General features: G+C 38.6%; 1 protein-coding gene across 1 annotated transcript in view; it reads right to left on the minus strand.

Moving 5' to 3' along the window:
* Positions 1 to 24,568, minus strand: part of WDR1 (WD repeat domain 1) — a 51,425-nt gene that overhangs the window by 20,404 nt on the left and 6,453 nt on the right. The window contains exons 3-5 of the mRNA XM_056802425.1: positions 18,933 to 19,023; positions 13,289 to 13,436; positions 11,785 to 11,965 (exon numbers count right to left, since the gene is read on the minus strand). Of these exons, the coding sequence (XP_056658403.1) occupies positions 11,785 to 11,965; positions 13,289 to 13,436; positions 18,933 to 19,023 (420 nt within the window). The remainder of the gene's footprint in view (positions 1 to 11,784; positions 11,966 to 13,288; positions 13,437 to 18,932; positions 19,024 to 24,568) is intronic.

The raw sequence follows: 24,568 nt of genomic DNA on the forward strand, positions 1-24,568 counted from the left end.
ATACTCAGGAATTCTAAGTTCAAATCTAGCCTCAAACAGGAACTAGTGATGTGGCCCTTGGGTATGTTCTTTTCCTTCACTAGATTATCAGTTTTGAAGGTATGGGGCACAAATACCACAACCATCTCAAATCCAAAAGTGGCCTTAGAGGTAAGGTGAGATACAGGTTGAACAGGTAATTCTGCTAAATTATAGATCTCTGTATAATTTTATCTCATACTTCCATGTTTTCCCACAGACATTTCTTCCCACTCTCAAAACACACAAACACACTTGGGATGTGCCTCTCATAGAATTCCTATCTTTCTTCAAATTATTTCTACAAAGAGTTTTCTCTCCCTGCCCTCCCCCCAACGAATGGGAACTTAAGTCTTCTTTTGACATTGAATTATTTAAATTTTTCTATTTTGTTATATTACTTGGGATATTTTATATTTTTTAAGTATTCATCTACTTCATTTTAAATGTCAGTTTTGAGGAGTGTATAATTAGGTGAAATTGCTCCTAATAATTCCCTTTATTTCACTCATTTGTTAGAAATTTTTTTATACTGGCATTTAATTTTCTTCTTTTTCTCATATCATTAGCTCATGGTTTTATCTGTTTTATTGTAGGGTTTTTTTCCTTAAAAGCTCCCAGTTTTATATCAGTTAAATGCCACCCCGTTCCATTTTTTCCCCTTGTTTCTGCCTTTCTTCAAAGCACAGATGGGGTGGCACTCACAAAAGAGGTTTTTCTTGACTGCCACCCCGCACCCTAGCAATATAAACTCCTTCCTGGCAAAGATTGGCTTGCTTTTGCTGCTGAATTGAACCATGTCTCTAATTGTGTCCCCATGCTTAGCACAGGCTGGAACCCAACTACAGTTGGGATTTGCTAAATGTTTGTTGATGATGCTGGACCCCTGAGAAGAATAGAAAAACACCTGGCTCCCCAAGTAGCCCCCAAAGACCCCAGATCAATTGTGAAGGAATGACAAATAGTAAAAAGGCATAGGATAGAAATACAGCCATGGTGGTAGAGATAGGAAGGAAAGGGGGAAGATTCTTTATTAAGCAATGCAATGGTAGATTATTTACTAACTGATAAAAAAAAAACCAAGCAATTTTTATAGCAAACTAATAAAGAAAATACACAAACTCTTGTATAAATGAAACTATAGCTAAAAAACTGTGAATTAAAAAAAAATACTTGCGTCCAAAAACAGAGATGAATCTGATATCCAAGAAAAGATTCTAAGTCGGAGATGTAGTTTTTACTATCCTATGTCATTTCATTTCTTGGTGACTTAGGCAACCCCTCAAAGACTAACTGCAAACCTGTCTTAACCTTCCCCAACAAGAATTAGACACAAATGTAATTGGAAATGTTGAATAAAACAAATCAGAATATAGCGCAATATAGGTAAATGTTAATTTGTGGTTTTCTAAGTCACTATGAATTCATATCTCACACAAATTATTTCATAGATTTACATCAGAAAGGAACAAAAAACTTTATAAGAAACCCAAGACCAGTAAGGAATTGACATATAGAAAATACTAAATAAAAAATACAAATAAAAAAGAATTTCTCCAATATAAAACTGTCAAAGGATGCCAAGTTTTTCAAAAGAAATGCTAACTATACAAATGACCATATAAAACCACCACACTCAAAATATCACAAATATTAGGAGAAATACAGGTTTTAGTAACTCTTGGATTTCATTTCACTCTATTTAAGTAGTCAAGTATAGTTTACTGTTGGTAAAGATGTGAACTGGACTAACCATTGTAGGTATCACTTTAGCTCTGGGATCCCATGATTGGGGTTGTATCCCAAGGAAGTCAAAGAAAGAAACAAAGGTCTATTATAACCCCAGATATTAATAGTAGCCCTATGTGGTGCCAAAGAATTAGATCCAAATCTAAAGTTGAAAGGAACTTTGATGGGTTTAATTTAAGCCAGCCCCTCTTATTTCACAGATGAACAATTCTCAAGATTGTCCAAGATTGTACAGATGGTATCAGAGGTGGGATTTAAATCCAGGTTCTGAGTCTAGAAGTACCATTCTTTCCACCATATACCTCACCTGCTTCCCCTATTTTTTGAGAACTAAAAAAAAAAAAAAAATAGTACATGAATGTGATATTCTCACCATAGGAACTTTGAGAAGGTAGAAAGACTGACATACATCGATTTAGAGAGAAACAGAAGCAGAAAATAGACCATAATGACCACAACAATGCAAATGAAAGGATCACAAATAGCAAATTCTGAGCCACTGGAAAAAAACAATAAAGGTACCAAAAGAAAAGAAACAAAATCTCCTGTCAATTCTGGGAGTAACAGGAAAAAGAATTGTCAGTTGAGATCACCAAATTAAGTGCTTATTCGTTTTTTTTCCTTTGTCATAAGGAGGGATTCTAAATGTAGAAAGGATAAGGGGTTTTTCCTCCCCACCAAAAAATGATGGATACAAAGATAAAAGACATCAATAAAACACTGTGCAAAAAAAGAAATGATTTGGCATCTCAAGAGTGCTTTAAAAGTCTACCCTACTGTATATTGAAAGTGCTGTGGATATTGGGGGAAATTTTTATTGCTGTGGTTAAAAGAGCTCCCTAGACATCTATTGGGGGTAAAAAAATATAGTGTAGAATGTAGAGGTAGGGAAGGGCCAGTTGTGTTCATCTCCTTCACCCATCCCTTATTTGACAAAGAATCTGTTTCCTTGTTATAAAATGAAGATGGCTCACTGTGCTTAATATCTAGGATTGTAATAAGGAATAAATGAAACAGAATTTCTGAAACCTGAAGCACTCAACAAAATTAAGGCAGCTGCATGAAGAGAAAAGGCATTTGTTATTCTTTTGGTGTAGAAAAGGCCAGACTTCAAATCAAAGGCCACGGTACTATACTGCAAAGATAAGTAAGGGAAATTGACACAAAAGGAGATTTTGTTAAAATATGAAAAGATAATCAAGAGCTAGAGAACTATCTGAAGGCTTTTTCCTTAAAAAGTTATGAATGCTGGGAGATTTAATCAGCTCAGAATGCTAGAAGTCAGATTCCTGATTGCCTAGGCCCCCAAAAAAGCCCCCTACTCTTTTCCAAGTTTCTGAGAAATCCCCTGATGCTTCCTGATGATCTTTTCTCTGCTCTAAATATCAATTCCTACAGCTAATAAATAATTCTGTTAACTGTCAGGTATGTTAGGAATGGGTCATTTAGTTCTAATTTTGAATTATCAGACCAGTCCAAGTCAGGTCTGGCCTACTACACACAAAGTTATAATAAACATCCACCAAAGTGAGGAAAGCCTAGGAATAATTAGGCTTACATGTCAGACACCAATAATCATCACCAAAGAAATGATTGCAGAATCCACCTAGATTAAGAACTGCTGTTGTCTGAATACAGATTTAAGCATATATTAAATTTTTTTTCCCCTTGGGGGTCTTGGGTCTGTTATGGATCTTGCATGACTACACATGTATAATCTAAATTGCTTGCCTGCTCAAGGAAGAAGGAGAAAGGGGAAGGAGAGAATTTGGAACTAAGAATTTTTAAAAACATTAAAATTGATTATTACACATAATAGGAAAAGAATGAAATATAAAAATTTTCAATAAAAAGAAGTTATAGATAACAGTAATAATAACAATGAAGATAATAACTAGCATTTATGTAGCCTTACATGTGGTCTCATTTGATCCTTGCAGTAGTAGTCTTATGTATATTATAATGATCCCCATTTTACTGATGAGGAAATTGAGGGTTGAGAGTTAAGAAACTTGCCCAGGATCATAAATAAGTGTTTAAAGGCAAGATTCAAACTCAGGACTCCCAAGTCTAGCATGTTCTCCACTATGCCATTTAGTTCTGATTTCTACTTATAGGGTACTTCATGATTACCAAATGCCCTCCATTCATTATCTGGTATCCTCATGGCTACCTCTGAGCTAGGCCAAGGATCACCTACCTCATTGTACACAAGGGAACCCATTCAGACAAGCTATCCAAGGTTATGCTGCAAATGGGCTACTGACTGATGGGCAGACCTCAAATAGCTTTCATAGAGAGCTTTCAGATTTACAAAGTTTTTCCAGGTGAAGAAGAAGAGGGTTTCATGTTCGTTTTACATTTTAAAATTACAAAGGTTTTTAACACTTCCATATTTGTCAGGGGCGTCCAGCTACATCTTTCTTTTAAATCAATGTAAGATTATTTTATTATATCATAGTATAGCATTATAATATATTAATTAATATAAGAATGCAAATAATTTAATTAATAAAATGAAAGTATCAAACAAATTAAAGTAAGTCCAAACTCTTAGATTTTTTAAAGCCCTTACTTTCTGTCTTAGAATCAATACTAAGTTAAGTATTGGTTCCAAGGCAGAACAGTAAGGTAGAGGGAACTGGGGTTGACTTGCCCAGGGTCAGATCACTAAGTGTCTGAGACCAAATTTGAACCCAGGACCTCCTGTCACTAGGCCTGGCTCTTAATCCACTGAGCCACTTAGCCGCCACCATGAGAAACTACTTTCCATTACATTAAACAACCATCTCATTTTACAGAAGTCCAGAAAAGCAAACTGCCCAGAAAAATGAGCCAAGAAGAATTTTAAAAAAGGAAGACCCAAGAAGCTAGTCTCTGATGGATTTCCTAATATAGTCCTTATTCCTGGTCATCTTAATCTGAGATGGAACAGTCAGCCCCATCCATCCCCAGAAGGCCCACATGGCAGCCATATAACTCTTGGGATTTGCATTATTTTTGACCTAGCTTTGAGGGAGAAGAAATCCATTTGCTTCACTTTCCCTTTAAGGCAAACTGGAAACTTGGACCACAATGGAGGGGCTTGCTCCAAAAAGGTACAAAAAAGGAGACCGAGCAACATTTTTTCCTGCGTATAGTCATCATACTGAAGGGAACACCTTCTTGGCAAAATAAATAAACACTATCTAACATATGTATAACCCAGGAGAATTTCTTGTCAAACTCTGGGAGAGGGAAGGGAAACAAGAGTCAAGTAACCATGGAAAAATTAATTAAAAAAAAAATCACTAAGGAGAGGCTTTAAGTTCAGATCCTAAAGTAAGAGAAAAAAAGCAAATGGAATTTATTCCCATTTCTTACCCACATCCCTACACCCAAGAAACAGACAACAAATTTAATTATGAAGTCAATAAGCCATCATGCTATAGGATAGGGGGAAGGAAATATCAAAAGTAGTAGCATCATTAAGACCCACATTCAAATCTGACCTCAGACACCGTTAGCCAGGGGACCCCAAGCAAAATCACTTCACTTCTGTCTGTGCAAAATAAAAAGAGGAGGAGGGATTTGTATTGGAGCCTCTTCTTTCGTCTTTCAGGCTTGATATCTATGATTCCCCCCCTGAAACACAAACCTCCAAATAAATCCAAGCTTCCTACCATGAAAACAGACACCAGAGGTTTAGGTGACACCGGATAGGAAGCATCCACTTCACAGCCATTGAGGCTGCTCTCAAGGCACCTTCCTCCTGGCATCTCCTTCCAGGAAATGCTCCCCTAAGCCCAGGGCACAGCTAGTACTCATTTTCCAAATGCACACAAGACTGATGAGAGTGTCCTCCAAATAGCTGACAGCAGAGCAGAATAAATAACCAGACCCTGATCACCAAAAAAAAGCAAATGCTAAAAATAGATCAATTCCACCAGACACTTTGAGTAGGCAGAACCAGAGGCAGGATCTGTTTCCAAAGGGCTACTCTACTCTTGATGGCCAATGAGGCCACCCAGTTAGCTCCCTGTTTGCTGGTGGACACAGCTCTTCCATCTACAATTTTCTCTGATTCTGACACTTTATTTTCTATCACTTTTTGGTAGGCCCTGATACTATTTTATAACCCACAATCTGAATCTCACAGGACAACACCACTCAGATTAGATTGTATTCTAAGATGGATGGTACGGGTTGAAAAGAAATTAGATTTTATTTTAAAGTATGAATGAAAAGAAATCAGTTTGTCAAGGTCATACATTTAGAACCAGAAGGGATCTTAAAAGTTCTTTTTTTGCTCATTTTACAGATGAGGGATCAGGTTCAGAGAGGTGAAAGGACTTGCTTAAGAGGCCACACAAGCACTAAGCAATAGAACCAGGCCCTCTGCCTCTAAAACTAGGGCCCCCCACTATTCACCCAGTTATTAGCATCAATGTAGGACTTGTGCATAAATATAATTTTATATTATTGTTTTATATTACTGTTTTGGCTTAAACACATCACGTTATATTTATATATTATATAATAATATACAATATTTTACATTATTGTTTTGTGTTACTGTTTTGGCTTAAATATATCATATAATAATGATACAATCACAATATAATAATATACTTTATATAAAGGCTTTTGAGATTGCTTAAAAAAAAAACCATAAAATAAACTCCTTTTTTCAAAATAATGGGATTACCCCTTGCTACTACTGCCCAAAATAAAAACAACTCTGGGCTTGACTGAAAAGCTTGAGTTTAGGTTGTTTATATAGGAAGGTTACACCTCTAATAATACCCAAGACAGATTTCTGCCTACTTTTGTAAACTGTGACTACACCACATTCCAAAGGACTAGGCAGAACAGTGGAAATCCCACATTTAGAGAAAGCTGCTATCTTAAGCCTTCCTCCAGCATTACTCATCAGTTACAAGGGAGTCAGAGTGTGAATTTGCAGAATCCAAACAGTGCCAATTTATGAGTCAAATTAAATCAACTGCTACCCCCTCAAGTCATGGCAGAGAATATCCCAGATAGGGAAGAAGACTTCATTTATGTGAGAAACTTAGGTTTGTGCCCTTCAGTACGTAGCATGTAAATCAATTCTGTTATCTCCTGATAAATATAACTGCTTTATTAGAGACAAACAGAAACAAGATAAACTCTTGTTGGGTACAAGCTCACAACAAGTGTGGGTCCCTTGAAACATTCTGGAGAAGATCACATCTCTAAACGAGCTGATCCCAGAAGGTGAAGGTTGGCTAATCCAGGGATGTTTAGCCTACAGAAAATTGCAGACTTAACTCAAAAAAAAAAAATTTTTTTTTTAATAAAGTTATTTTTTTTTGTATCTTGTTTTTACATCACCTTCATTTCTAAACTCATCCCTCCTCTCTCTCTCATAATCCACAAACTCTTAATAGGTCATTGTCTCCCCCCTCCCCCAACTCTTATTTGAACTCAAATTCTCCAGGACTGGTGCTCTATTAACTGTGCCACCTAGATGCCCCATGACTGTCTTTCAAAAATCTTTGGGGGGAAAAAATGAAAAAAAAACAGAAAAAACAACCAAATATACACCCCCCCCCCAATAAAATGAGCTTTTTTTCTTTATGGAAGAAAAATAAAGAGTAAAAAAGATATTTCAGCAAAACCAACTCATCACCACAATGACATATTGCAAGTATAAGCAATATTCTGAAACCTCAGGCACCAACTTCAATTAAGAAGAGAAGAAGGTGAATTTTCTTAATTCTTTTGCAAGGCTAAATATCATGATGATCCTCTGCTGACTGGGAGCACTTTAATTCCCTTTTTGGAATTTCATCTCCACTTCTAAAATGAAGCAGACTATGCATATCGAAGAGTGGCTAAAAGCCAGTGTACAGCTTTTTTTTTTTGTACTCGAGATTTAGATAAAGTTTATCTCCTGAACTCACTTTCCTTCTAGTCTAAAGAAAGAAGCTCCCCCAAAATAGCAGTCTGCCTGGCAAAAAGAAGACAACCCTGGACTGGAGATCAAGGGGTCTTGACTCGTATCCAACCCTTACTGTTCACATGGAATTCTTCACTCTCTCTATCCTCCTCTTTAAAATAAAAGATCTGTGGCTAATCCATCTCCAAAGATTCCATTCCACCCAACATCAACCATTAATAGAGAAATGAAAATTAAGATGGCGGACTCAAAGTTGCAATGGTTTTGTAAATTAATGTAGACAACTAAATAGCACTTTATCTCATCTAAGATCTAAGTTTTAGCTATGTTACAAAACAATGAAGAACTCTATAAAGTGATTTGCCTAAGATCAAATGTTTGGATTTGAATCTGGGTCTTCCTGACTCCAAACAGAGGCTTCTATCCACTCTTGCATATTCGTAGTTCTCTTCATTTTAGGGGTGAAGATGAAATCCCCATAAAAGAATCAAAGGGCACCAAGTCAGCAGAGGATTCAGGAGTCCAGGATCCCTTTTTCCAGCACATATATTAAGTTTTCTATGAACTAAAGAAAGTTGTTCAAGATAACCAAGAGGAGCTGATCACCAGAAAAGGATTTCTTAGGGAACAGAGATGGTGGTTCAATGGATTGAGAGCCAGGTCTAGAAAACAGGAGGTCCTTGGTTCAAATCTGGCCTCAGAAAACTTTCTAGTTGTGTGACCCAAGGCAATTCACTTAACCCAATTGCCTATCCCTTACCACTCTTCTGCCTTAGAACCAATACATAGTATTGATTCCAAGATGGAAGGCAAGGGAGAAAAGGAAAGAAAGAGAATTTCTTTCAATTAAGATTCAAACCTAGCTCAGCCCACGACTCCCAGACTATTGCTACACTTTCTCTCTGGCCTGCTCTTCAGCTTTTTATATGTTGTTCTCCCTGCCCCTCTGCCCCCATTAAAATGGAAGCTTCTTGAGGGCTAGGACTATCTTTTTGCTTGTGTTTGTATTCTCAGCACTAACTGTAGTGGCAGGCACACAATAAGTGCTTATTAATAAATGCTTTAATCTGTTTTTTAGATCTAAAAAGTCTTGCCTGTAGTCTAAAAATCAACCTCAATTTGGAGGATGCACAGGCTGGGCTGGGAGAGACTGGTGATAAAAGAGACTCAAAAGATTTGAATCTAAAGCAAACCAACCTTGGTAAAGTATCCAATAGAGCCTGTCCTAAGCAGATACATTTAACAGGAGTTTGCACAACTCTTATCAGTGGGCTAAGGGCTTGGGTTCCTCCGATTACTGACACAGAGTCCTAAAGTTACATTTAGAACTCTGGAGCCTAGACAGAGAAAAAAAGACAATCAGTTTGGACAAGGTAAACTAGGACTCTAATCACCAGAGGGGCAACTATTCTTGCCAAAGGTCCTACATTCAGGGCCAGTTTTGTAACTTGAAACCAAAAATATGTGAAAATTGGGGAGTGAGGCAGGGAGAGGGGGGGAAAGAAAAAGAAAAATGCTAAGAAGAAAACTTCCTTTTTAACTTCAGGAAAAGCTACGAGGTAAGAAATAAAGACTGAATTTTCTTTCCCTTCAATGCCTCTACATTTGTGCCTGGGAAATCTTTACCAAAAACTCGGCAAACTTAACTCATTTTCACAGCGAGCACCCTAAATGCCCTGCTCAGCAGCCCACCATCACACTGTGATTTCCAGTACAACCAATGAATGTCATTTGAATTCATGAAAGTTTGCAGGGGTACAGGGTTATTCCATAAATCTCTTTTTTAAAGCAGTTCTTTTACTCCAAAAGCTCCTTCACAGGACCAGATTAGAAGCCAGAAGGGATCTTGGAAACCACTTAGAAAAAATTTTACAAGAGGAAAGGAAGGACTAAAAGAGATGAAGGTCCTGCCTGAGAATCACACAGCTCAATGGCAGAGTTTATTTCTGATTAAATCAATTGATAAAACTCAACCAATAAATATTTAAGTGCCTACTATGTACCAGTACTTTGATAACTGCTAGGATAACTGCCAAGTCTCTGCTTTTATGGAGTTCAGTCAAAAGAAGGAGCCAGAGTGCCCCCCCCCCAAAAAAAACCACTCTGTGAGACATACAAGAAGAATTGGAGATAATGCATGGATAGAAAGTGCAGGCATTATAAGGAATTTTGGAAAAGGTGGGATTTATAGCTGGGTTGTGAGGTAGGCCAAGAGGGGGAGAATTCCAGAGGACAGGGAGCTTTGCTGGATCTAGGGTCAGAAAAACTCATCTTCTGAGTTTAAATCTGGCCTCAGATAATAGCTATGCAGGTCTAGGCTAGTCCTGTAATACTGTCTGCCTCAGTTTCTTTATCTGTAAAATGAACTGCAGAAAGAAATGGCAAACCACTCCAATATCTTCGCTGAACAAACTCCTAATGGGATCATGAAGAGTCAGACAAGACTGAAAAACAACTAAACAACTAGATTCTAGCACAATTTTGTGTCTATTAAATATCTGATGGTACAGACTGACAGAATTTTCCATGATTTCTGAAGACATCTAATCTAATTTGTGCTTAAGCAGGAATCCCCACTAAAATATTCGGCTGACTACTTAGACAGCCAGTGAGCTCCAGAGCTCCCAAAAAGGAAAACAAAATTTTTAATTTACAAATTCTTTCTTCCAAGCACATCCTTCATTTTGGAAGGAGGAAAACATGGGTAGAATAAACAGTCTGAACTTTTTACACAGTTGTATAAAGGGAAGAACCAGCAGACAGCCTTGAGTTCCTCTGGAAACCTATAATTTCCCTCCCTTTGTGGGTTCAGATCAGTGGACTTAATTACTATACTCAGTTGTGATAAAAAAAAAAACAACAAGGAAAAAGGATCTATCGCTCTACAACCCCTCTACATATAGAACAAAAGGGTGACCTTTAACAACAGTGCTCCCAAAATAACCAGTATTCCACATGCCAATTAACCAATAGCCACAGGAGATGGTCCAGCAGAGCTACAGAACGCATTAGAGGTCACCTCGAGTCTGATTTACTCAATACAGGGACTTCCCTCCCTCAAAAAATTCCCCACTGGTCACACAGCTTCTGTAAGAACACTCTCTGAAAAAGGGGAACTCATTATTTCTAAGGCAATCCATTCCATTTTAGAACAGCTAAAATTAGCATCTTTTTCCTTAAATGGAACCAAAAATCTAACTGAGATTTTAAGTCCAGCATTCTACTTTATACCATTCTTCTCACAAGCAAATGACAATTTGTAAAAACACATGAAAGAAATGGCCTATTTTATATTCTATTCATTACTATATATTATATAGTAGGTTTATTATAATATTTATGCATTATAATGATAAACATGTAATACAATATATTACAATATCTATAACAGAATTGTAATGTAGTCATCCTAATATATTAATCATTATCATTACTATAATAATAAATGTTATATTGCATATGATATACAATACGAAAGGAATTAATACTCTAAGAGATCCAGGGAGAACCCCAGTTTTGCTACTTTACTAGCTTGGTGTGATTCTAAAAAATTAACTTAGCAGCTCTGTGCCTCAGTTTGTTTCCATATAAAATGAGAGGCTAGTCAAATGAGTTTTAAAATGCCACTCTGAGTCCTCTGATCTTGAAATTATCTAATCTAACTCCTCATAAAAAAACAAAAACAACTCTTACCTTCAGTCTTATAATACTAACTATAGGTTCCATGGCAGAAGAGCGCTAGGTGCTGGGCAATTGGAGTTTGACTTGTTCAGGGTCACATAGGTAGGAAGTATCTGAGGTCACATTTGACCCCAGGACCTCCTCCCGTCTCCAGGCCTGGCTCTGTCCACTGAGCCATCTAGCTGCCCCCTCAACCCCTCATATTTTTATAGAGAAGGGAATGGAAGCCAAGAGATAGCACAGAAATGGGATTTGAACCTGGGTCATTCTAATTCAGGGCTCTTTCCATAAGACGTCACTGCTTTTTCAAGCATTCCTTCTTTCATATGACTTCCCTAATTTCTGTCCAAAATAGGGTTATTGTGAACGCCAAAGTTCAATATAGCCATCCACAAAGGAAAAAGCCAACTTACGCCAATTGTGAATTTGAACTTGAATGGTGGTCCCTCAAAGAAGGCTGCACAGTTGTCATCGCTGGCTGTTGCGAGCCGGTAAGGCCTGGTTTGTTTAATATCGACGCTATTGATCACTTTGTTATGTCCTGTTACCTCCCCAACTGAAGAGCCAGTATCCCACAGAAAGACCGCTCCAAACCTTAAAAGATTAAAACACACCATCAAAAAAAAAAAAACACCACAGGAGAACCAGACACAGGGGAAATATGTTAAGACCACTTTGCACAATTTGTCAACTTGGCCCTGACAAGCTAATCCAGCCTCTTTGTTTAACAGAGGGTAACTTGCTGACTTTCTGTTTCTGCTACCCTCCCATTGTCCTGGCTGAAGTTGGAAATCCATCCTTAAAATAACACTTTATCATTTCAGTTCAACATAAGGGAATATTTGTCCCAAGGCGGAAAGGTTTCATGCTTATTTCTGGTAGTTAAAAAAAATTAAGATTATGTATACTAGAGCTCTGTTGAACTCCCAATTTGTGTTGAAATAAAAGGAAGGCTAGTGGTGGAAGGGCCTGGATTCTGATATTTCCTAGCTGGGTGACCCTAGGCAAGTCACTTCACTCCCATTGCTTAGCCTTTACTGCTGAGTATTGATTCAAAGATGGAAGGGGAAGGTTTTTTAAAATAATAATTAAAAATTTAACTGGGAAACGCTGAACAAAAAAAAATAAAAATATGATACAATAGAAATTATATTAACTTGTGGCTTTTTTAAGTCAATTAAGAGGCTGTAAGAATTCCTTTCTATTTGAATTTGATGTAAGCTACTGTTACTTAAGGAGAGTGGAGGTATTAGATTAGGATTCTAGGCCCTAGGGTTTCAATTCTGCTTCTGGCATAGACTGAGGCTGGTTCCTTGGCCTCAGCTGATCTGATAACCACAAGGGTCTCCTCCAACTCTTAACATTCAGCGATTCTGTGTCTTGGATTTCATCATCACTACCCATCAGTAATACTCTCTAGACAGAACATGGCTCTATGCAGAAAGTGAAAATGTATCTGAAGAAGTATTGTGCCATGAATCTTTATGTTGCTATAGGACAAAAAAAAGTGAAACCTGACTGCAGAGTGAATTAAATTAAATTAAAGCAAAAGTGGTGTGGAAAGAGGCATAGGTCAAACCTGGAAATTGATGGGCAAGTCACTTACTTGCTCTTACTGTAAATTTTACTTTTTTTCAAAAACTGATCAAGAAAAAAAGATTACATTTCTCAGATAAAATCTCTAAGTATCCCTCTTCTAGTACTCAAATTCTATGGTTCTCTATAAGGATAAAACCTTCCAATTCTCCAAGGGCTTACTCCATGCAGGTACAGAGCAAAGATCCTGTAAGATACACCAAAGAAGGTCCCTGCCCTCTAAGTATCAGCACCAAAACTTTTTATTTAATAAGTCTTAAGAATAAAATCTATACACTGGAGAGAACAAGGTAAGGAGGGCTTATACAACCAGTCACTCACTTCTCTCTTCCTTCTCCAACAACTGCGATCCTCTTGCTATCTTCAGTCCAGGCAATGTCCTTAATCTTGCCAGCAAAAGGCTGATATTCATACTTGAGAAGATGCTCCTTCTGTGTGGTATCCCAGATCCTAAGCTTTCCAGAGACATCTGCCAAGGATGAAGGGATAGGAGAGTAAGAATAATCAGCATGGCAGCAGGGATTAGCTCCACCGTCTGTCCCAGGCACTAGGGGGCATCCTGGAAACTAGTTTAAGAATGGTCTATGTACAAAGGGTTTTTGCACAAAATGACTGGTTTAAATGGCAGGGACCCATTTACTACAGAAAAAAGGGCTTCTCTTTTGAAATACAATTTCTTCAACTTAACCTTTGGGCAATAAGATAAGATGCTCTTGACAGCAAATGGTGAGGCCTAGGTGGGAGGTACTAACTCTTATTTATATCCATTGCAAAGGGCTTTACCTAGTAGTATAGGTAGTTGGAACCTGACACTAAATATAGAAGGCAGGCAGTACAATTATTACCATTTTACCAACAGAGAAAGTTACTCGATTAGTCCATCCAAGGACATTCATCACCTGAGAAAGGGTTTAGATTCAGGATCCCTGATTCCAAGTCCCTCTAGCATCGAATCCCCTCCTCTAGCACTGAACTATTCGGACTCAGAAAGATGAAAAAAAATGATTCCGTCACCAAAAAAAGTGAAAGTGACTATGGGCTGTGCAAAGAAAGAAGAAGCAATAGAATTTAACACCAAAGTACCAGTCAACTTGCTTGTTTAGAAATTTACCAAAAAATCTAAATTTATTCTCTGAATTTAAGCTTTTGTCCTGGTGGAAAGACAAGAGCGTCATATTTGAAGTCAGTTCAGGGTTTGAATCTCAAACTACCCATGTAATTATCTTTCCTTCTGCCGTAAAAAATGGAAGAAGTTTCTATTAGATGAGTAGCATTTATTGGGACAGCTATGTGATATCAGAATGCCATGTGTAGAATCAAAAGATTCAATTTTAAGAGTTCAAAAACCTGGCTTCAGATTACTAGCTGTGTGACCTTGCATAAGTCACTTATCCCTGTTTGCCTCAGTTTCCTCATCTGTAAAATAAGCTGGAAAAGGAAATGGTAAACCACTCTGCCATGAAAACCTCAAATGGAGTCTCACAGACATACACAACTGAAAAATGACTGAACAACAAAAAGCATTTATTAAGCAAGTAGCAAGCATTGGGTTTATAAATAAAGGTAAGAGACAATCACCAGTCTCAAAGAGTTCATCAGCTAATGAAGGAGACAATATGCAGAGGACTCTATAAAAAGTGGAGATATTGTCAGAGGGAAGGAAGGATCCTTGCAGAAGGAGAGAATTTAGTTGGGACTTGAAGGAGGGGCAGACAATGGAAATGCAGAGTTGAGAGATAAAGAGAATCCTGTGTGAGTTAGCAATAAGGAGACCAGTGGTCTGGGTTTCCAAAAAGTATGGGCGGATGGAGGGGGTTTGGCGGTGGAGGGAGAAGACTGGGAAGATAGGAAGGTGAGGAAGGGCTCTAAAAGCCAAAAAGGCTTAAGAGACCTGATTCGAGAGGTAATAAAGAACTGCTGGAATTTAGCAAACAGGGGAATGATCAGATCCTAAAATAGTCTCTGGGGTTCCTCCCAGTTCTAACATTATTCATTCCAAGCTTCCCCCTTTGAGCACTGAAATCCTGCTCCCTTAAGTCTCTTCCAAAAGACTGTAAAACCAAGAATAAATGTGACCCTCAAGTGGGTTCTTTTGTGAGACAGAAAAATGTGGAAAGGTATATCACAGCCATTGTTTTATACAGATCCACCCCCTCCCCCCCCAAGGGCTGCATTTTCAACTTAACAGATTGTAGAAGAAAAACCATAGGCTTCTCTCCTCCCTCCCTGCCAGAATCCTGTCAGCAAGTATCAGCTACCAAGAGTACCCTCTTCACAAATTAGCATGGTGACTGACAGCAGAGGGGAGCATGGGGATTGGAGAACCCCATTTTTTTCATTTTTAATTAAAGAAAATGCATTTCTTTATGCATTGTTAGTTGCAAGGAAATTGTGAAAGTGCCTAAAAGGTGGTCCTTTTCTTGGCCACAATTAAAGCTTCCACCAATATAAGGTCAAGCACTGGATGTCTTTTGTTACTTCCATTGCTTCACCTCAAGCCATATCCATGACAAGGGTCTGACTTCCACAGCTGGAGGGTACTTCTGAAAGAAGTTCCCCATAGAGCACAGCCCCAAGTTCAAATCTAGCTTCAGATAACTACTATCTGGGTGTGTTCCTGGGCAAGCCACCTGCCTCAGTTTCCTCAACTGTAAAACAGGGATCATAATGACTTCCAAAGGTTGTTGAGATCCGTAAAGCAGTTTCCAAATTTCAAAGGGCTATAAAACTGCTAGCTATTATTAAGGGCAAATCACTATTAGAAGATATTCTTTGTCTTCCAAGAAAAATATGTACATGATTAAGTGAAATACATCTGTAAAGATCAGATTTATTTGGCAATTAGAGAGGGTAAGGCATCCTACCTTATACTATGTTATGAAAGATAATAGGCATATATGTAGTATTTTTTTAAAGGTTTTTTAAAACAAATTTCAAGAACCTGAGTCACTAAAGAATTCCCTATTTGGCAAAAACTGCTGGGCATATTGGAAAAGAGCATGGGGAAAATTAGGTTGAGATCAAGATAAACTCAAATTGGTTAAATGACTTAAATATAAAGAGTGAAATAATAAATCAGGTGATCATAGATTAATATACCTGTCAAATCTGTGGAAAAGGAAGGAATTTTAAGACCAAGCAAGAGATAAGAGAATATTGCAAAATGTAAAATGACTTTGATTATATCAAATTAAAACGGGTATTTTTTTGTACAAACAAAACAAATGCAACCAAAATTAGAAGGAAAGTAACAAACTGGGAGAACATTTTTATAACAAAACTTTGACAAAGGTTTAATTTCTCAAATATGTAAGAAACTAAGTCAAATCTACCAAAAAAATCAAACTATCCCCTAATCAATAGATGGTCAAGGGACACAGGAGTTTTCACAGGATAAAATCAAAACTATCAATAAGCACATGAAAAAGTGTTCTAAAGTAAACTGGAAAGACCTCCATGAATTGATGCAATGCAAAAGGAACATAACCAGGAGAACATTGTACTAAGAAACTGATACACTGTGGTACAATTGAATGTAATGGACTTCTCTGCTAGTAGCAATGCAATGACAATCCAGAGAAATGTAGAAGAAATAATGCTATCCACAACCAGAGAAAGAACTGTGGGAGTAGAAATACATTAGGAAAATACATGATCAACCACATAATGTGATAGGGAAGTGATTAGGGTTTTGATGTTAAAGGATTACTCTACTGCAAATATGAATAACATGGAAATAGGTTTTGAACACTGATACATGTATAACTCAATGGAACTACTTGTCAGCTTTGGGAGGGGGAGAAGAAAAAGTGGGAGGTGGGGGATCATGAATCATGTAACCACGCAAAAGTATTCTAAATTAAAAAAAAAAAAAAAAGAACCCGAGTTATTCAGAGAACAGCATTAGCTTTGGAAACAAAAGACCTGTATTTCAGTATTGAAATTCTACTTCTAACACTACCCGTGTGACATTGGACAAGTCCCTGACCTCCCCGGGTCTCTCTCTCTCTTTTTTTTTAAATCTGTAAAGTGAAAAGTGGCAGATTTCGCAACATCCTTGGTCATATCTAGCTATGCACCTACTGTGGGCTTCTTGGCATTTTTATGAGTAAGGAGATATTATCTCATCACCACATAAAATGCTAAGGAGCCCACATTAGATTGATGAGTAGGGAGCAAACAGATCCTCAGAAGACCAAAGGATGGAGCTGGGATCTTGTCCTAGACTGGCATTTGCCTCCTCAGGCCTGAGGGGTACAATTCCTGGGGAGTTGAATTGGCAGAAGACATGTACTAAAGGCAGTCCTGAAATGCATCCTTGGAGGCATCACTGAAAAAAGTGGAAACAAGGACATGGAAATATGTGCGTAGCAACAGTAGGCAGCTGGAGGGGGAAGCCCCGGTGTCTTCCTAAGGAGGACTCATCCCTTCACTTGCCTTGACAAAATTTGATCTTATTCTCACATCACCCAGGGGCTACCAACATCTCTCCCAAAAATGCATCATGCCAAGGCTTAGCCAAATTCTCTCCACCTATCGGTTTTGACCCTCTGGAAGGAAGCATTAAATAATGAAGTCTTACGAATGCAGAACACAAATACAGTTAGAAGGGGCCAGAAAAAAAGCCAAGGATCCAAATGGCCCTTTATATTCAGCTGCCAAAGAAGCTGCCACCTCCTTGGAAGACCAGCTCCAAAGGCAGCCTACTCTGTCAAATGTTGCACCACCTTCTTTTGTCTCCCTCATTACTCTGAGATCTGAACTATTTATAGACTAGTGGCCTGTACTAATCTCTAGAGCAACATTAAATCATTACCTTTTAAGATCTAAAACTCATTTCACACAAAAAAGAATTGCCATCTGGAAATGTAAACGTATGCCATACACTGGAAAATTCATACGTTTCTCCCTACCCCACTACCATTTATGGGAAAGCACAATAATTACAATTTATGGATCCCACTATTTTCTGTAAAATGCTGGTTCTGGGTTTCTAATATCTCCTGCATCCAATTTCAGTCACTGACCTTACTCTGGCAATTTAACAAAGCATATGGACCCCTTCTCAGAAGAAGTTTTTTAAACACAAATAAAACACATAGAATTACAAAGGAAACCAATTTTATTAAAATAATTATTTGGATATTTAAAAACAAAACAAAAAACAATTCATGGCCCTCTCTAGGAAAGAACTACTACTCCAATGAGTTTGAAGAATTGGGGAAGGTTACCAATATGGGCAGGAATCCATTTATTGCTGGGGATGCAGAGGAGTTATGAAGGGGACTACTACACAAATAACACTTTAAATAAGGTGTCACTGCTTCAAGACTAAACTTAAATGCCACTTATACACTAAATACAAGGGTTGTATGCATGTGAGGGTTGGGGAGGGAAATCTGAAAATGACAAGTACTTGAGAGAAGATGCAGAACTAATCCAACCATAAAACTCATTTCCTAGCAAGGGCTGACTACACTGTTGGAAAGGACCCTTTCTCCACATCTTTGCCTTTGAGACAACAGACTAAAAGGGGGTGAAAAAGGCACTGTGACACAAAACTGAAGAGTTACTAAAAATAAAAACCAAGTCTTATGGGTCAGGAAACTAGTTCAACTATTTCACAAGAGACACCCACAAAGGAGTATTATAGCCAGCTCCACAGAAAAAGCTGGTTCTTATCTATGGAAGGCATGCTAGCGGGTGCCTGCGATTGGAAACCAGCTGAAAGGTGGTCACCAGATGGCTGGGCACCCACTGAATAAGCTTTGGTTCTGGTGTCCTTTCAGCTTTTCTCAACCTGCCAATTTTATTCAAACCAAAGCTAATGAGATTGGTTCTCCCACCCCTCTAATTTCCCTCTACTACCCTACATCCAGGGTCAGTAAGTGCTCCTGCAATCATTCATTAATCCCCAGCCCAAGCCCCAGAGATGACGCATACATGCACAAGTGGGATATCCTACCTCCAGATGCGATGTAGAAGCCGCTAGGTGCATACTTGGCCACCACAACTTGATGGGCGTGTTCTGTGTAAATGTCTGCAATTGCTGGATTCTGCAGAATGGGGAACCCAAGAGGAGTTGGGGTCAGTATACATACAAGGGAAGGGAAGGAAAGAATCTGCTCATTTTCTAATGAAAGGATGCTGCACTAGGAGTCAAGAGACTGGAGTTCAAGTCTCAGCTGGTACTAATTAGTTCCATTTATAATGGACAAGTCAATTCCATTCTCTAGACCTTTATTTTGTCTGTAAAACTAAGAGGGTTAGACTAGATTATTTAAGGTCCTTTAGTATTCAAATATTATGACAATGTAATTCAATGATACCGGGTATCTCATCCTTTGCTTAATAATGCTAAACAGTGTAAATACATACTGTGCCAAGTTAGTCAAATTCCCTATACATACTGTTTTGACCAAAAATACTCAATATATAATATGTATATTATAGATATCTGTATATAAACAATATATAATACGAATATAATATATACAATACATACTACTTATATATTTATTGAGCAATTATATATTACATATATAAATATTATAAATAAATAAAGATCTGTATGGGCATTTTTTATGTCACTCAGAACCTAGTACAATGCTCTGCCCTTTAAAAATAGTTTGTTTCCTCAATGAAATGGGAAAGGAATATCACAGTTACCATCTACACACACCATGCCATAACACCAACTTTATCTTCTTGCATTACACCTTTGAAACAGGGCAATAAAGTCATCTGAACTGGCCAATCAGAGTACAGTTGGTAAGGAGTGGTGGCAAGGAGGGCTTTGTGTTCCCTATCTCACAGTAAATGAAGTCATTTAAACCATATTAAGCTGCTAAAAAACTGTCTCTTGTCCTCAAGGAGATTGCACTTTTTTTCCTTTCCCTCTTTTACCTAGCACAGTCTGATTTAATAAATGCTTTCTGAAAGAATAACATTCGAAGGGTGACCTCACTTTAAATAAAAGACAACATACATAAGACAGATACAAAGGAATATCTCCATTAGGTAACCAGGGAAGAGCCTTTCACATTAGGTAGCTGAATCTTGAAGGAAATTAGAGACTCAGCATCATGTGTGAGAAACAATTTGGCCAGTGGCGTGGAGGAACACAGAAGCAGATTGAACAGGTAGACCAAAGGCCAGGTTGAGGAGGGCTAATACTATTGTTGCTAGGTGAATTCTGAGGATGACTATTGATTCTGAAAGGCTTTTCCCAAGGAGAAAGGCTCAAACCTTTGGCTCTATAGAAAGAGAAGGGTTTGGGGAGGTGGGAAAGGACAATACAGGTTGGAGAAATTAGAAACGGAGTGTCTGAAAACGGCTCTTCCTCTGTGGAACACTATGGGTCATTTCTAATAAGAGTTTGACACCAGAGTAGAATACTCTGAACAAAACTGGGTCAGAGAGTATGCTCAGACGTTCCTAATTAAACCTGATGACTTATAGCTAAGTCAGTGAGACCCAGCGTGGCTGTTCAGAAATCCGGGCAGCAGAGAGTAGAGGAGCTGGAAGCCAAACACTCCTTGAGCCTCTGCTGGCTTTCAAGAGGCCTGCTAGCCACTTCCTCGGATGTTTCCATATGTACCCTGCCTCTGACATTTGCTGGGCATCCCAAGTCTAGAAAGTACTCCCTTTCTCACCTCTGGCTCAATTGATCCCCTAGCTTCTTTTAAAGTCTAATTTAGCTGCACAGGAGCTCTTCCACTAAAACGGGAGATCTTTCAGGGCATAGAATTTTTTTTGGCTTTCTTTGTTATTTCCCACCAATTAGCACAGTGCTGAGTAAGAGCTTAATAAAATGCTTGTTGACTTGACTTCAAGTGTTACCAACTACAAGAGCCTTTCTAAACAATGATCTCTCCTCTTCCTTATAATTGTCTCCTGCACCCCTCCCCCCAAAACCTTATCTTTTGTCTTAAGACTCAATACTGTGCATTGGTTCCAAGGCAGAAGTGTGGTAAAGGCCAGGCAATGGAGTTTGTTTAGTGACCTAAGGTCATACTGCTGGGAGGTATGAGGCCAGATTTGAACCTGCCTGACTCAATCCACCAAACCATCTAGCAGCCCCCTATTCTTTCTTCTTGGTGAAATTATTTTGTAATTAACTCACTAACAATCCTTTCCAAATATAAGTCAGGGAGGCAGAAATTGGTTCTTAACCTCAATGCTTTGCCCAGTGTCTGGACCAAAGTTAAAAAAAAAATAAAACGAAGCTCCATGACCCCCAGGGAAGTCTCTTGAGATTCTCTAGACCTCAGTTTACTCAGAAGTAACAAGGGGAAGATAATCATTTGTCCTGCCTGCCTGACAGGGCTATTGGGAGGTTCAAATTGGATCATGATGAAGTACTTTGTAGTCATAAATGCCCCAGAGGAAGACAAGCTGCTACTTTTTGGCTAGCTCCCTAATGCCAAGCTCATTATGCCAATCGAAGTCCCTACAAATGAGACTATTTCCTGTCTCCAATGTGTCACAGCATGTCAGGTTTATCACTGAGGAGGCACATGACAATTAGAGTACATTGTGGATAACAGCCTGTTCTCAGCAAAAAGGATCTAATAATACTCTTTTTTCATGCTGGGCTCTTTGCTTGTGAAATAGGTCAGAAAATTCAGGAGAAAACATTAGAGATGAAAGCTGAAGAACTGTGAAGCTAACAAAATCACCCAAGCCCCAAAGCCCAGAGAGGAGCAGTGTTCTACTGGGACACAAACAGCTGGCGGCCAAATAGCCATCAGAAGGCATGGGGACAGAGGCATTCTCCAGGACATTATGGGCTCTATATTCCCACCCCCAAACAGACAAGAGAGTGGCCAACACAATATGGCAGCACTCCCTGCTTCCACTCTTGCTCTCATGTTGGACATGTGATGAGAGGAAATAGACAAAAGCTGGTGCTGTGATTTCATTAGGACACATCCCTGGCTCCCTTGCTCATGTGGGGAAGCAACCTGACCACTATTTATTAGAGAACATTGGCCTGGAGGCATGAAGACACTGCACAGGCTCACTTAGCTATAGCAAGTGTAAAGAAGAATATCTACAATATATACGTAATATATAAATATAGTAAATGTGCTAAAAGTAAGACTTTGAAGTCTGATCCTCCTGACTTCAAGGCAGACCTTCTATCCATTAGCAGTCTCAAGGGCTGGAATCCCATATTTGTCAGACTGCATCTGAAGATGACCACTAGCTTTCCTCTTGAAACCACACTCTGCCACTTAATGGGTTTATGTACTCAAGTTCCCAAGGTTCTCATTCTCCTGTGCCTTAAGGCACTCCACCATATCCAAGTTAAAAAAAAAAAATATATATATATATATACTTACATATATATACACACACCAGGTAAGGGGTAGCTAGAAAGCAAATAGAAAGGTAGGCTTGTAGTCAGGAGGATCTGGGTTCAAATCTACTCTCAGATAACCTTGGGCAAGTCACTCAATCCCAACTGCCTAGCCCTAGACACCCTTCTGACTTAGAATTGATACTAAGAAGGTAAGGGTTCAAAGAAAACAAACCAAAAAAAAAATTCTGAGGGTCATGGGACATAAGTCTTTACTGGTGAAAGAGTGCTTTTGAGGAAAGAGCATTTAAATTGAGTTAGCCGAGATCTGAGTTGGATTCCCAGATCTGAAACTTACTAGCCACATGGTTTTTGAGCCTCTATTTCCTTAACTGTCAAATGGGAATAATACATTCAATCCTTAAAGGCTCATGAAACTGCAACCAGACTTGGAGTAGAGAGTAAAGACATACTCTGCCCATTCATGTCTAATCTTCAAGACAATGAAAACCAAATACCCTGAAAAAGGAATGCAAATTCAGGGTTTTGAAGGAAGATTGAGAAGAGATTGTTGTATGAAGGTGTTCTATATTGGGGCAGGAGTTTGAATGGGATTACTAGTCTCTGATGCTTACTACCTAAGTGGCCTTGGATACAGAAATACTGGAATACTGGGTCTATAGGTGGAGAAATGGGATTTAATGATTTAGCCAGTCACACCAATAGAGCAACAAAGCTATGATTTAAAGAACCCAGGCCTTTTCATTTCAAATCTATTAGGCCATATGGTAAAGCAGGCCCAACTATAATCCAAAATGCATTTATTAAATGCCTAATGTGTAAAAAAAAAAAATAGATTCCATTCTACTCCTTAATCTACCAAAGAGTGAAACATCTAAAGATAAAAATTGAAAATATGAGGGCCCTCCGGCTCCATCTATCCAACTCTCCTTACTTCCCAGGTAAGGAAACTGGAACCTAGGGAAATTAAATGAACCCAGGTCTTCGGTCTTCAGAAGCACCTCCTCCCAGAATGGATTGCTTCCTTAATTTTTTCATTCAACATATTTAGTTTGCTAGATATTTCCTAAGGTCCATCCCCTGCCTCTAAAGTTCTAGGTTCAGTTCTCTCCTGACCTGCAATTTTTAAAAGCCAAGGGAAATGATATTCCCATGGTAGCCATGATTCTTTTAGGGAAATCAACTAGGCTCTTAATGAGTACTTCAAGACTCTTTTCTCTGCTTTCTTCTCTTCTGAGACTTTCCCACAGACTCTGGGAGGGCATAATAACACAATGTACCTTAGAGTTCTTTCTGGGCTAACAACCTCCCACTAACAAGCCATATTACCATGGGCAAATCACCTCATCTCCCAAGGCTCCTCTCTAAAATTATAGCTGATAACTCCTGGCCATTTATTACAAGATGCTGACACATGGAGCTCATGTGATCCTGATAATCCCATGAGGGAGGCAGTGGGAATAATATAGTTCCCATTTTACAGTAAGGAAGCTTGAGGCTCAAGAGTGGCAGGTGAAGAATATGGAGAACTTCTGCCTCCAAATGTGATGTTCTTTCCATGCTATCATCTGGTGTTGAACTGGATAGGCCAAGGTTCTTTCTGGTTCTAACAATTCCATTCTTGCTATGACTCCAGTTACTGTTCACTTTATATATTGTGATGTTACTTAGGGTGGATTTTGACTAAGGTGAACTTGACTAGTCCAAAAAACTCCTATTCAGAATTCGAATTTCAGAGAATAGGTTTTTGAACATTAATAGAGATGGAAGATCTCCCACTGGAAAGATCAAAGAGGTCATGGATCCAGGCTAACTCCTCATTTTACCAATTAGAGAACTCTGAGCACAGGGTTTTCAAGGTTATTTTGACTAGGTTATTTGGGTAGCAAAAAGCAGAGTCCAAACCACACCCAGATCCTCTGAATCCACATCTAATACTCTTTTCCACAATGAATTAGACTTCCTCCTCTCTACCTTGAGGCTGAGAGGTAGGAAAAACTTTAGTCCTCATTAGGAGCCACCATATATGAGTTCTCTGAGACTGGGTAAGTCTCAGGCAGGGTCTCTGGATTTTGATAAAATAAGGAGATTAGGGCAGATGGGAAATAACCTTTAGCAGCCTAGTGAAACCTATGGGCTTTCAGACTAAAGTCTGGTGTCTATATTTGTAATGGAAGGAAATGTTAAATCCTAGTTAGATCAAGGGGTTGCTTTTCACAGAAACTCTGAAACCTATTCATGGACCTCAGGGTTAAGAATTCCTGAACTAGAGGGCA

This window comes from Monodelphis domestica, chromosome 6, assembly GCF_027887165.1.
Source record: "Monodelphis domestica isolate mMonDom1 chromosome 6, mMonDom1.pri, whole genome shotgun sequence".
In the NCBI taxonomy this organism is placed as follows: Eukaryota; Metazoa; Chordata; class Mammalia; order Didelphimorphia; family Didelphidae; genus Monodelphis; species Monodelphis domestica.